The sequence below is a fragment of the Salmo trutta genome, chromosome 22 (assembly GCF_901001165.1).
Source record: "Salmo trutta chromosome 22, fSalTru1.1, whole genome shotgun sequence".
NCBI lineage: Eukaryota > Metazoa > Chordata > Actinopteri > Salmoniformes > Salmonidae > Salmo > Salmo trutta.
Window position 1 is genome coordinate 28,910,891 of NC_042978.1, and position 13,274 is coordinate 28,924,164.

The following is a 13,274-nucleotide window of genomic DNA, read 5'->3' on the forward strand; positions in this document are numbered from 1 at the left end:
TTGATTCAATGTCATAAAATGTATTTTTTGGAGTTTAAATGACGTGGAAACAACGTTGATTTAACCAGTTTTTGTCCAGTGCATTGAGACAATAAGCAGCCTTTCTGGTCTAGTCTGTTTAGAAAGGTGGATATGAATCGTAACAGAATGTGGTGCAGCACAATAGTGTTGGGTGAGATCTCAATCTTGTGTTATTATAGGAGATGTTTCAGAGAAAGACAACATTTGTGTGTGTATTCTTTTTGAGCACACTAAGTAGGCTATGGTCACGAATATTTCATCTAACACACACACACACACACACACACACACACACACACACACACGCAAAGACACACTCCGCTTTCGCGTTCACTGACAATTTTCCAGTTGCGTCAGGACCTCTTTGTGCAAGTCTCTTATGCAGTATCTGTCTTTCTGCAAAATCATGCCACCACAAAAATAACAATATAACAATGCTTTTAATTCATGACACCTCGTAACACAAATAAGACTTTTGGACCAACAAAGACTATTTTATTTGGATTCTTTCATTTCATTGTGTACATTCAACATCACTGTACAATGGTCATTAAGGGGTTGTGGCAGAGGTCTGGACCACTCTATGAAGGTTGTGGCTGTTCAGTTCAATACCCCATACCTTATATTTAATCAAATTCTAGGGATCTTCTTCCATTTCTTGGCTGCAAGTAAGATAAGGAAATGTTACTGATGAATGAAATCAAACAAACATTATAACAGAGTTTATTCCTGTCCTCTGAATGTGTGTATTCATACCCGATATAAGAAGTATCCTCTGCTCTGAATTCCCTCAGGTCCCTGGAGATCATCCTAAACAGAAAGCACAGTAGGACAGAATATATCAATGAACAGGTGCTCTACATTCAGGTATGGTCTCATTTGAGTATGGCAGTATTTACTCAGCCGACAACTGCTTCCCGGTGAAAAGAAAGTCTTACAATTTCAGTTGGAACAGAAAGCAGTGTGCTAGATATCCTTGTTGAAGCTTATTTCCACTTATTTCATTCTTTCGTAGGCAAAACCATTAGAGTAGAGATCACTCCCATTGAGTTTCCACCGTAAACAGACACACACTAAGCTGAGCACTTTTCCTCTCACAGTTCTGCTGTAACTACTATGTCAACGCCAATCCCATGTAGGATGAAGGATTAATTATGTTGAGTTAAAGCACAGCAATGTGGAAGTTCACCTGTCAGATGCACTAATTTTAGACCGTAATTACCTGCATCATGGAAAAGAACAGCTAATGTAGACAGAGCGAGTACAGAGTTACAGTATGTGTGTAAAACAGGTAGCCTCGATACGCACAATGAATCACATGCATATACTGTACACAAACAGACATCACATACACAACAGTCTCATAATAGGGTAACGCACTGAAAAAAATGACAAATCCTGTACACATTGACAAAGTGAAAAGAGCATATCCTCCAGATGCCCAATATTGACTCCTGAGTGTCGCAGCGGTCCAAGGCACTGCATCTGTGCTACAGACCCTGGTTCGATCCCGGGCTGTATCACAGCCGGCCGTGATCGGGAGTCCCATAGGGCGGCGCACAATTGTCCCAGCGTCGTCCGGGTTAGGGGAGGATTTAGCCGGGGTCGGCCGTCATTGTAAAATAAGAATTTGTTCTTAACTGACTTGCCTAGTTAAATAAAAGAAAAATTGTCTGCTAAGGGCACATCAAGAGTTTTAGCTCTCCCGTGTAAATAAAAGAGATTTAAAAGATCTTTCATCTGATCATTACTATCACACTATAACAAAGTATTGTAAATTGTGGTGGCTTTGTTGTAAACTCAGCAAAAAAAGAAACGTCCCCTTTTCAGGACCATGTCTTTCAAAGATAATTCGCAAAAATCCAAATAACTTCACAGATCTTCATTGGAAAGTGTTTAAACACTGTTTCCCATGCTTGTTCAATGAACCATAAACAATTAATGAACATGTACCTGTGGAACGGTGGTTAAGACACTAACAGCTTACAGACGGTAGGCAATTAAGGTCACAGTTATGAAAACGTAGGACACTAAAGAGGTCTTTCTACTGACTCAGAAAAACACCAAAAGAAATATGCCCAGGGTCCCTGCTCATCTGTGTGAATGTGCCTTAGGCATGCTGCAAGGAGGCATGAGGACTGCAGATGTGGCCAGGGCAATAAATTGCAACAGCTGATCGTCCTCGCAGTGGCAGACCACATGTAACTACACTTGCACAGGATCGGTACATCCGAACATCACACCTGCGGGACAGGTACAGGATGGCATCAACAACTGCCTGAGTTACACCAGGAACACACAATCCCTCCATCAGTGCTGAGACTGTCCACAATAGGCTGAGAGAGGCTGGACTGAGGGCTTGTAGGCCTGTTGTAAGGCAGGTCCTCACCAGACATCACCGGCAACAACGTCGCCTATGGGCACAAACCCACCGTCGCTGGACCAGACAGGACTGGCAAAAAGTACTCTTCACTGATGAGTCACGGTTTTGTCTCACCAGGGGTGATGGTCGGATTCATGTTTATCGTCGAAGGAATGCGCGTTACACCGAGGCCTGTACTCTGGAGCGGGATCGATTTGGAGGTGGAAGGTCCATCGTGGTCTGGGGCGGTGTGTCACAGCATCATCGGACTGAGCTTGTTGTCATTGCAGACAATCTCAACGCTGTGCGTTACAGGGAAGACATCCTCCTCCCTCATGTGGTACCCTTCCTGCAGGCTCATCCTGACATGACCCTCCAGCATGACAATGCCACCAACCACACTGCTCATTCTGTGCGTGATTTGCTGCAAGACAGGAATGTCAGTGTTCTGCCATGGCCAGCGAAGAGCCCAGATCTCAATCCCATTGAGCACGTCTGGGACCTGTTGGATCGGAGGGTGAGGGCTAGGGCCATTCCCCCTAGAAATGTCCAGGAACTTGCAGTTGCCTTGGTGGAAGAGTGGGGTAACATCTCACAGCAAGACCTGGCAAATCTGGTGCAGGCCATGAGGAGGAGATGCACTGCAGTACTTAATGCAGCTTTTTGCCCCACCAGATACTGACTGTTACTTTTGATGTTGACCCCACCTTTGTTCAGGGACACATGATTAAATCTGTTAGTCACATGTCTGTGGAACTTGTTAAGTTTATGTCTCAGTTGTTGAATCTTGATATGTTCATACAAATATTTACACAGTTTGCTGAAAATAAACGCAGTTGACAGTGAGAGGAGGTTTCTTTTTTTGCTGACTTTATGTCTAAATAATAATAATTTGGTGGGTGCCTATAATCTATTTCACACATGTACAAGTGTGTATTAATATGCATGTGTGAATTAGAATAGTTTTTTTTGCATATCCGAAATCTCCCTGAGAAACTCTTGGAGAATGGGGCCATGGTCTGCTATTATCAACAGCAACCCTGGAGCAATTAGGATTAAGTTCCTTGCTCAATGGCACATTGACAGATTTTTAACGTTGTCGGCTCGGGGAGTCAAACTAGCGACCTTTCGGTTACTGGCCCAATGCTTTAAACGCTAGGCTACCTGCCACCAGCTAATAAAATATTACCACAGGGGTCTCCAACAGGTCAATCGTGAGCTACCAGTAGCTCACAGACCACCTATGAGTAGCTAGCCAAACAATTATGAAAGTACATGCAATTGTCACGTGTTCCAGAGCAAACTGTCATAAATAAATCTCACATATATCAGACAGCCAAGCTCCCAGCTACTATCTAACCAACACAACATTAACATTATCCCACACCTGGTTAGCCCCTATTGGCTTAAAAAGCCAAACCTAACACAATATCTGACAATTAATTTCCAGCAATATTGCCCCTTTCTATCTGTGCGGTGCGGGCCTTTGTCTATCACTCCGTGTGTAGCCAATAGTGGTGGGTCGTTTGCAAACGATTGGCTCTTTTTGAACGCCTCTTTTGGTGAACGTCGGCTCCCATATTTGCATACTTTTACTACTGCTTTTTGACCTCCAGGCGTCGATTATCTGCAGATAAATTATAAAAACATTATCTGAAGATGGTAATTCCTCAGTGCGGGAACAATATAGTGAGGAGAGAGCCTTATCCTAGTCCACGCAAATCTTTTCAGTGTGTAACTGTCTTCATTTATTTTGTAGGCAATCTAATAATTTGGTCAGGAAATGTTTTATTTGAACTCACATTTCACGATCTGACATAATGTTAGGCAACGTTTTAGGCTTTAAAATTAGAGATATACAATTTTTCCATGGTTTTAGGTTCATTTCTAAGCATTACTTAACAAAGAGCCAGTTGGGAGCCAAAGGTCTCTTTTAGGTGAACTGAACCAAATGATCCGGCTCAAAGAAAAGACTCGGAATGCCCATCACTAGTAGCCAGTTGATGTGATAACCATCTTGTGGGACGACAGAGATAGTTTTCCCAAAACCTTCTCAATTAAATGTTAACTGCAAAGTAGTCTTACCTGGCAGAAATATATCATGAGTAGGTACAGTATATAATTTGTATCTATTGTTATTTTCAAACTTTACAATGAAATGAGCAGCAGCAGTACAGAACCATTAGTAGCTTGTGACATGTTTCATTTTTTTAAAGTAGCTCTCATGCTAGAAAAGGTTGGAGACCCCTGGATTAGTGTGATATTTCCTCTCCAAAGAATCAAATCAAATTGTATTTGTCACATGCGCCGAATACAACAGGTGTAGAGCTTATAGTGAAATGTTTACTTACAAGCCCTTAACCAACAATGCAGTTAAGAAAAATACAAAAAAAAAATAAAAAAAGTTACAAATAATTAAAGAGCAGCAGTAAAATAACAATAGCGAGGCTATATACGGGGGGTACCAGTACAGAGTCAATGTGCGGGGGCACCGGTTAGTCGAGGTAATATGTACATATAGGTAGAGTTATTCAAGTTATAATGATGCAGATATGTAAAAAGGAACATGCAGATGGTACATACGCGGACCACAAACTCCTCTCCTCTCTCTCGTCTGGTATTGAGTTGAGGAACTAGCTGCAGGAGAGGATGCATCACAGGGGACTGACACATCCACAAAACATACGAACAGACATGAAGAAACATGAGAACCATGAACAACTGCCCTGAGACAGAGACAAAGGGCTGGGGGCTGCAGAGAGGACTCCATATACACACTAGACACCCCATCCATACAGACACACAGACACAGACACAGACACAGACACACACACACACACACACACACACACACACACACACACACACACACACACACACACACACACACACACACACACACACACACACAGTCCTCAGTACAACCCTGTGTTCATTTGCAGACTCTGCATTCATGTTTAGATCAACAAAGCACATAGTGACAGCACGCTCTCCACATGCAGGCCATGCACAATGTCTAGGAAATACGTCATATTTTCATTGTTATCTGGTTGACATATTTTACATTTTGTCAACTCAACGTGATTTTACTGTGCTAACATCCTCTGAGGATAAACTATAACAAACCTTTGCAAAGCCAATCTCTGCCCAGTGACTGTAAACAAAGCTATATCCTAAATGAATTAATGAAGCCTTCACTAGAAATAGAGGATGGCATTTTGGTTCCATTACAATAACTTGGAGACTTGAGAAGAAAATGGTTGGCACTTAAAAATACAGTCTGCCATGAATTATTCATATGGGGCAGAAAATGTGTCCGTTCCTTGTCATTTCTGTTTATCTAATTTACACTGATGGTGTTCCCCACGTCAGTCAAACTGATGACACAGCGGAAGGGAGGGGGAATGAGGAATTCAAAGTAACTTGTGCAAACAAGACAAGATATATGGATGTGGACCTAAATACAGCACCTAAAATTGTTTCCAAGAAAGTTGCATGCAGAGCAAGAGACAAGGAGAAGGGAAGCACTGTGACAGGTGGAGCAGTGTTTTTCCAACTTTCTTTATACCACAGAAAACTATGGTATTTCCTATACCAAGAACCAGAAACGTAGGGAACTATCTCCTTGGAGGACAGCTATTGAGAACTGACTATGTTAACAAGCTGATGGACTGAGCAGCAATAGGGTCTGTGTTTGTCTGCGTGTATGCATTTTGAGAAGGTAAGAGCTGGGGTAATGTAATATGCAGAAGAGTTTGCAATTCATGCCTCATAATATTTTGGTTAAATTGGAAATAAAAACTAAGCTAAAACGTAACACTTTTTCAGGATAAAAATTCATGTTCTAGAGTAAATAAGTAATACAATACTAAAAGCACAGTACAAGTAACAAAGAATAACAAAATGCAGTGTGCCTTGTCAAGCAGTGCAAAGTGACCTTTAACCCAACTTACCGCTCCCTCTGTTGGGCCAGCACCTTGTTGCTTAGCATAATGAAATAAAAACTATACACAAGCAAACACACACACACAAATAAAACATTTGAAAAGTTTTTATGTTGATTGCATTGATAGGCGTTCACTAAAGGGAACATATTTCAATAGACAGATGAAAGACATGATGAAGCAGACATGATAAAACAGACAATGTCACACTTACTCTTTTACTAGGATTGTCTCGCACTTTCATGTCCTGCAATGACAAGAAAACAAAACTAAATGTACTATTGAAAATGATTAAAGGAGTAGTTCACTATTTTACAACTTGATGTTAGATGGTTCCTCACACTGAAAGTAGTCTATGAGCCAGGAGAAACTGTAATCCATGGTCCAGTTTTCTTTAAACAGCAATTACAAACTTCAGCTAACTTTAACCACTGCTATTTAAAAATCTATGGAAATGATGGTGGCATGTGTGCATGTTTAAAAAAAAAAAGTCCAAATCACCTGAAATCAACTATATTTGGTTTGATGTTACTTAAAGGTGATTTGGCCATTTGAAAAGAACATGCTCATCACTTCCATAGATTTCTCACTAGAGGTGGATAAAGGTAGCTGAAGTTTGTAATGGTTGTTTGAAGAAAACTAAACCATGGATTTGTGAACTACTCCTTTAAACACTGCATATACACTGAGTGTACAAAACTCTTTCCATGACAGATTGACCAGGTAAAAGCTATGATCCCTTACTGATGTCCCTTGTTAAATCCACTTCAATCAGTGTAGATGAAGGGGAGGAGACAGGTTAAAGAAGGATTTTTTAGCCTTTAGAGAATTGAGACGGATTGTGTATGTGCCATTCAGAGGGTGGACATACAGCCAACTTGACATAACTGTGGGAAGCATTGTAGTCAACATGGGCCTGCATCCCTGTGGAACGCTTTCGACACCTTGTAGAGTCCATGCTCCAACAAATTGAGGCTGTTTTGAGGGAATCTCAATAGTAGGAAGGTGTTCTTAATGTGTTGTACACTCAGTGTATGTGCAACTGTGCTGTGCTCACAGAACAGAATAAACCACGATGTGTGTACATGTGATATGATTATTGTTTGAGCTACTATGCTGGAACATGAAGGGTGGAATACCTTAGACTTCTGTACAAGGATTAACACACAGAGTTCTCCCAAAACATCAGGTGTCTAGAGTAGCAACCAGAGAGCAAGGGGGAGGAGGTGAGAGAAAGAATCTGATACAGTTGTACACACTTTCATTTCAAGCCTGTAAATGACTAGTTCAGTATGATCATAATTGGAATTGATCCTGAACTTGAAAATATACGAGTGAGAAAACATTGAACATGCATCTATTCCCTTCAGTGCTTTTTTTGTACCTTTATTTAACTTTCCTTTGATAATTTCATTATTCTACTCTTACCCGAAATGGCAGGTCTGCAGAAAAGTAGGATGAGCACACATCTTCAAGCTATGGGAGACAAGACAGGTGAGTGCTGTTATGAGAGGGGGAGTGAAAAATACACTTCTCTTTGTTTCAAAGGAAAGCAACAACTCACAGTCTTAGTATGGGAAAATGTAAAGACAGAGAGAGAGAGACAGAGAGAGAGAGAGAGAGAGAGAGAGAGAGAGAGATGTGCTGTAGTTCTGTGGCCTACCTGGTTGAGAAGCTGGTCCTGGTATATATTTGCTCTCTGCTGTTGTATTGGAACACCTTCCATTGAAACACAGACAGACACAAGAATCATTACATCTCTATCATCGTATTGATACTGTAGCAGTAAGGTGGTAGGAGTGTGCAGATTGTGATTACACAGCCATAACAATCCACTTCCAGTGCATCACAGACATCAATCAATGCATTTTAACAACATAACAGGAGGATGGGGACTTGGAGAGTGCATTGAAGCTTTCCTACACTCTTAGAAAAAAAGGGTTCCAAAAGGATTCTTCGGTCATCCCTATAGAACCCTTTTTGGTTCCAGATAGAACCCTTTTTGGTTTCAGGTAGAACCCTCTATAAAAAGGTTTCTTCAAAAGGTTCTCCTACTATGGGGATAGCCGAATAACCCTTTTAGGTTCTAGATAATAACTTTTTTTCTAAGAGCGTATGTTATGCTGTAATCAAATCTGTTCATATTCAAAAACTCATAGTGACCAACAAATTGAGGCTGTGCTTCTACATCTGCATTGCTTGCTGTTTGGGGTTTTAGACTGGGTTTCTGTATAGCACTTTGTAACATCAGCAGATGTAAAAAGGGCTTTATAAATAAATACATTTGATTGATCAATCAAAGCAGCATTAAATCGCTCAATGTCACAGAAAATAACCCTTAACAAATATAATTTCTCACGTCACTGAAGAGGGATTGACACAATTGCCATTGTAAATCTATTTATGTTTCAATTATTTGTGATATTATTGCTGTTTGGAGCCAAATCCAAGTCACCGTTAGGAGTCATTAAGATTTTGCCTGTTTGTCAAGGCCACGGTTTAACTGCATCAGATTAGGCTGACATGCCTCTGCCCCATGGGGGGTAATTGTAGTAGATTCAAGCTGTCAGTCATAGAACAAAGAAAGGAGTTAGAGAGGGAGAAGAGAGCCATGCATGAGAGAGAATAGAGAGAGAGTGAAATTACCAATGCAGTAAGTACTGTTACAGGTTTAGGTTTTTCCATTTATGTTTTGAGGTTGGACATTAGCACGTAGGGCTCACCGATTGGTGTCACCTCATTAGTCAGTATGTGTTACACCTGTACTGGTTGCCATCTTGTTAGTGGGAAGGTGTTTCACCTGTGCTAGCCCAGGTGCTATTTAAGAGTGGCTGGCCAAGTGCTCCAGTTGCTTGATGGATGCGGAGGGTTAACACCTTTAGTTGCCGCTCCCTATTTTGTGTTCTGTACAAACAATCCTTTATCTGGCTTTGTTTGCTTCCTGTCTTTATTAGTTTAATGTGGGTTTTTCTTTTGTTTGCAAATTTAGTGGGTGCTCATGGTGGGTGTCTAAGGTTCCAGTTGTTGTTGCTAATCAACTTTCAGTGGACACCCCCATGAGTGTCTTTCAGAATCCCTCCTAAAACCCCACGTTTCATTTTTGGTTGTTGGTCAGTGACTCTTTGTTAGTTCCCCTTCTGTTTGAGTGAAATGTTTTGCTTTAGAACTTATCAGTACACTAAAATCAAAATTTTACAGAATATTACCAAAACATTAGGAGTTCCTCTCCAACTGATGTATGTTATGTATATGGCTATGTGGAGGCATTTGAGTAAAAGTGTAATTATGTACTAGAACAACAGGCTGAAGTTGCATTAGGCCTACTGGTGGTTGCAGCTTCTATATGCTTAGGCTACACCAGGTCTCTATGCTGCACAGTTTAGAATAAATACAATTCCAGTCAGAGAAAATCCCAAAACAGAACGAAAATACAGTCTTGGATAATAGGTTATAAACCAACAAGACACCACGGCCTCTTCATAACAAAATAAACTTACCAATTGAAAGTGCTGAAGTATGTCAAATATTTCTCAAACCTTCTCTCCGTTGCGCAAGTTCACAAGAATGCGTAATTATGCTCAATAATATGTTTGACGTGTAAGAATCTTCAGTTTAAACATTTATGGGTCTATTCATATTGTAAAGAATTTAAATATACTGTACCTTTGGTCTACAGTTTTATTTAAGAAGTAAACTCTCATTGCACTTTAAACCTATAACGTTTATTTTGTAAGGTAAACAAGTTCCTTTCAATCTTTTCAACATATTGTTTTTTTTGCAAAAAATGTCTTAAATAAGTAGTAAATGCAAATAGACTTGAACTGAATGATTTAAATGAGCTTGCTGATTACCAATTTATGTTGAATGTTTTTGAACAACTACATTTTTCCTTAACTATTCATTTAGGCTACATCGGACCCGCAAACATTTTCCATGGCCTAAAGTTTTACGTTTTTACATCTTGACTTGGACCTATAGCAATGCATAAGACTGTCCATATTCTATACCCAAAGCGTGGTCAAAATATATATATCTACTTACTTTTGCAGACTGGGATCGCTGAGATGAGGAGAACAAGAAGCGTGAGGCTCGTGCTGCTGAGCGTGTTCATTGCGCTGGTGCTGAGAACGCTCACGTAGCTCACGCTGCCGCTCTGAGAGACTCTGGTTTGGCACTGAGAGGTCTTCATCATTACCTTACTCTGGTTGCTCTTGGTTTATGTTCTTGCCGATCTGTGATTTCTAATCTTTCACAGGAACAATTTTAAAGCACAAGGTCACCCCCTCTCTACATCAATGACACTACACTGCGTCATTAATTCCACGCGTGCATACACTAGGGCCTATCTAATTGATGAGTAAGGCTGGGAGGAAACGTGGTGCTATAACAGAAATAACATTCTGCCTGAACAAATAAACTAATAAGATATAAAACACCATATGTTTGACATAATATCTGAAAATATTATTAGTTTTACAATTATTTTATCGTATTGTCTAAATCCAGGTCTTTATAACACCAAGCCGTCATATAATGAAATAGATATTGTAGCTTAATGAATTTATATCCTCATCGTCAATCAAATGGGTTCAGACATGACAAGAAAGTGACAAGAAGTAATGAAAACACGATATTAAAGAACAAAACTGTACTATTTAAGACCGTGGGAATTGAACAGTAGGCTATTCAGACCTACTGTTAAAATAAATATTCAGCTTATATGTTTTAAAAAACGACTTAAAGTTAGCAAATTTGCTAGTAGTTCATTGGAATTCATCAACTCTGTTGGAGAAGAGAAAAAGTGTCTTTCTGGTATGTGGAAGATCCTAGAGTGAGGCAGCACTCATCCGGAAAGGGTATTATGGAGGCAGGAAATTGCATAATCAGGCGAGTGCCTTTATGTCAAGAGGTCCTATGAAACACCATGACTGCCTGGTATGTGACTGCTGTTTTTCCACCCCACTCATATAAGAAATGGAAGGGCCATTTTACAGTCTTTCAAACAATGTAGTCTGGAATAGAAGGTTTGAGGCCCCCAGCCTGTACAGCGGGTCAGCGAATCGAACTTTACCCCAAAATAGAACAATAAGAAGGCAGGCAGAAGAATATCAAACTTGATGTGGATAAACTAATACACATTAGCTCTCACGCACCACCACCCAAGGGTCACCAGGACAGAGCCATATATTGTAGACTACTGTGAGAAGTTATGGTTGACAACTTTATACAACTTTATACAAACAAAAGCCTTATGAGAGAGCCTTATATGACATAATTAGACAATGGATTGTATAGAAACAAAGCACACATTACTTCATACCAAGCTCAGGTTGACATTGTCATCTGAGACTTTTTCATTTATGTCCAGAGCAAGTGTAACTGTTATGTGTAGCCTGTTTCAGATTAAAAATACTGTTGTACAGTAAACCCATTAGAAAGATTAAACATCTGTTAAACTTCACTATTTATCAAAGTTGTACATAACAAATGAACACCGTCACAGACTGGTTCAGCAACCACACAGATGCTGAGCCAGTCAACCATTTATTCAACCCGTCAGTTCTCTGTTTCCATCTTCTCAAATATACTATTTAAGTAGCAGTCGTGTGACCTCAGTTCTCTCAAAGCCAGCCTCTTTTCAGTAAGTTCACACAATTAGACTACGGCAATGTGCGTCTGTATTCTTCAATTGATATCAATAAAACTGTAATCAAGCTTGTCATTACTATCTGTACTAAATGGCCAAAGGTCCATCATGTCAACATCAGTTAACCCATATTTTACGCCTGCTGTGTTGAATATGGCTTCAAGTGAATAGTATACTACACTGTTAAAATGAAGTGCTTTGTAACACTAAATCTAGTAGCAACTGAGCTGCCATCACCTTAAAAGAGACAAAACCTTAACTTGGCTGGAGTATTGAAACATGGTTGTGAGGGTATTGGGACAGATTTAAGGTGTACTGAAACATTCATCCGGAGGTGTTCTGAAACATGATATGGTGTGTTGTAACATCACATAATCAAGAGTTGTGCAACTCTTGGAAACACTATTATGGTGTTAGAGTCCTGTGTGGAGCAGAACTAGATCCCTTCTCTTTTGGTGTCGTTTCCTCTCTAAAGCTCCTAAACACTATGATGGCGTTTCAAATCCTGTCTAGTGCAGAATTACATCCCTTCTTCAGGAGTTTTCAAATACTGTAAATGGGAGTCCCTCCTCTTGTTGTATAATATTCCCTGCTCTTATATGGTGTGTTTATAAACTCATCAGTTTGATCATATTACTCCAGTGCTAGCCTCTCTACACTGGCTTCCTGTTAAGGCAAGGGCTGATTTTAAGGTTTTACTGCTAACCTACAAAGCATTACATGGGCCTGCTCCTACCTATCTTTCCGATTTGGTCCTGCCGTACATACCTACACGTACGCTACGGTCACAAAACGCAGGCCTCCTTATTGTCCCTAGAATTTCTAAGCAAACAGCTGGAGGCAGGGCTTTCTCCTATAGAGCTCAATTTTTATGGAATGGTCTGCCTATCCATGTGAGAGACGCAGACTTGGTCTCAACCTTTAAGTCTTTATTAAAGACTCATCTCTTCAGTAGGTCCTATGATTGAGTGTAGTTTGGCCCAGGAGTGTGAAGGTGAACGGAAAGGCACTGGAACAACGAACCGCCCTTGCTGTCTCTGCCTGGCCGGTTCCCCTCTCTCCACTGGGATTCTCTGCCTCAAACCCTATTACAGGGGCTGAGTCACTGGCTTACTGGTGCTCTTCCATGCCATCCCAAGGAGGGGTGCGTCACTTGAGTGGGTTGAGTCACTGACGTGATCTTCCTGTCCGGGTTGGCGCCCCCCCCCCCTTGTGTTGTGCCGTGGGGGAGATCTTCGTGGGCTATACTCGTGGGTGGTGTTATATCCTGCATGTTTGGCCCTGTCCGTGGGTATCATAT

General features: G+C 40.7%; 1 protein-coding gene across 3 annotated transcripts; it reads right to left on the reverse strand.

Moving 5' to 3' along the window:
* Positions 1-491: 491 nt before the first annotated feature.
* On the reverse strand, positions 492-10,539 carry LOC115158535 (neuromedin-U). 3 transcript variants are annotated; one of them, XM_029707613.1, is made up of 9 exons: positions 10,369-10,539; positions 7,991-8,046; positions 7,756-7,803; positions 7,467-7,520; positions 6,542-6,574; positions 6,337-6,387; positions 4,967-5,047; positions 778-831; positions 492-683 (listed from the first exon to the last, which is right to left on the reverse strand). In XM_029707613.1, exons 1-9 carry the CDS (start codon positions 10,517-10,519, stop codon positions 648-650), a joined length of 564 nt encoding a protein of 187 aa, XP_029563473.1. In that variant the 5' UTR covers positions 10,520-10,539; the 3' UTR covers positions 492-647. The 3 variants fall into 3 exon arrangements, with proteins under 3 accessions (XP_029563473.1, XP_029563474.1, XP_029563475.1); XM_029707614.1 differs by lacking the exon at positions 6,337-6,387; XM_029707615.1 differs by lacking the exons at positions 4,967-5,047; positions 6,337-6,387.
* Positions 10,540-13,274: the final 2,735 nt, after the last annotated feature.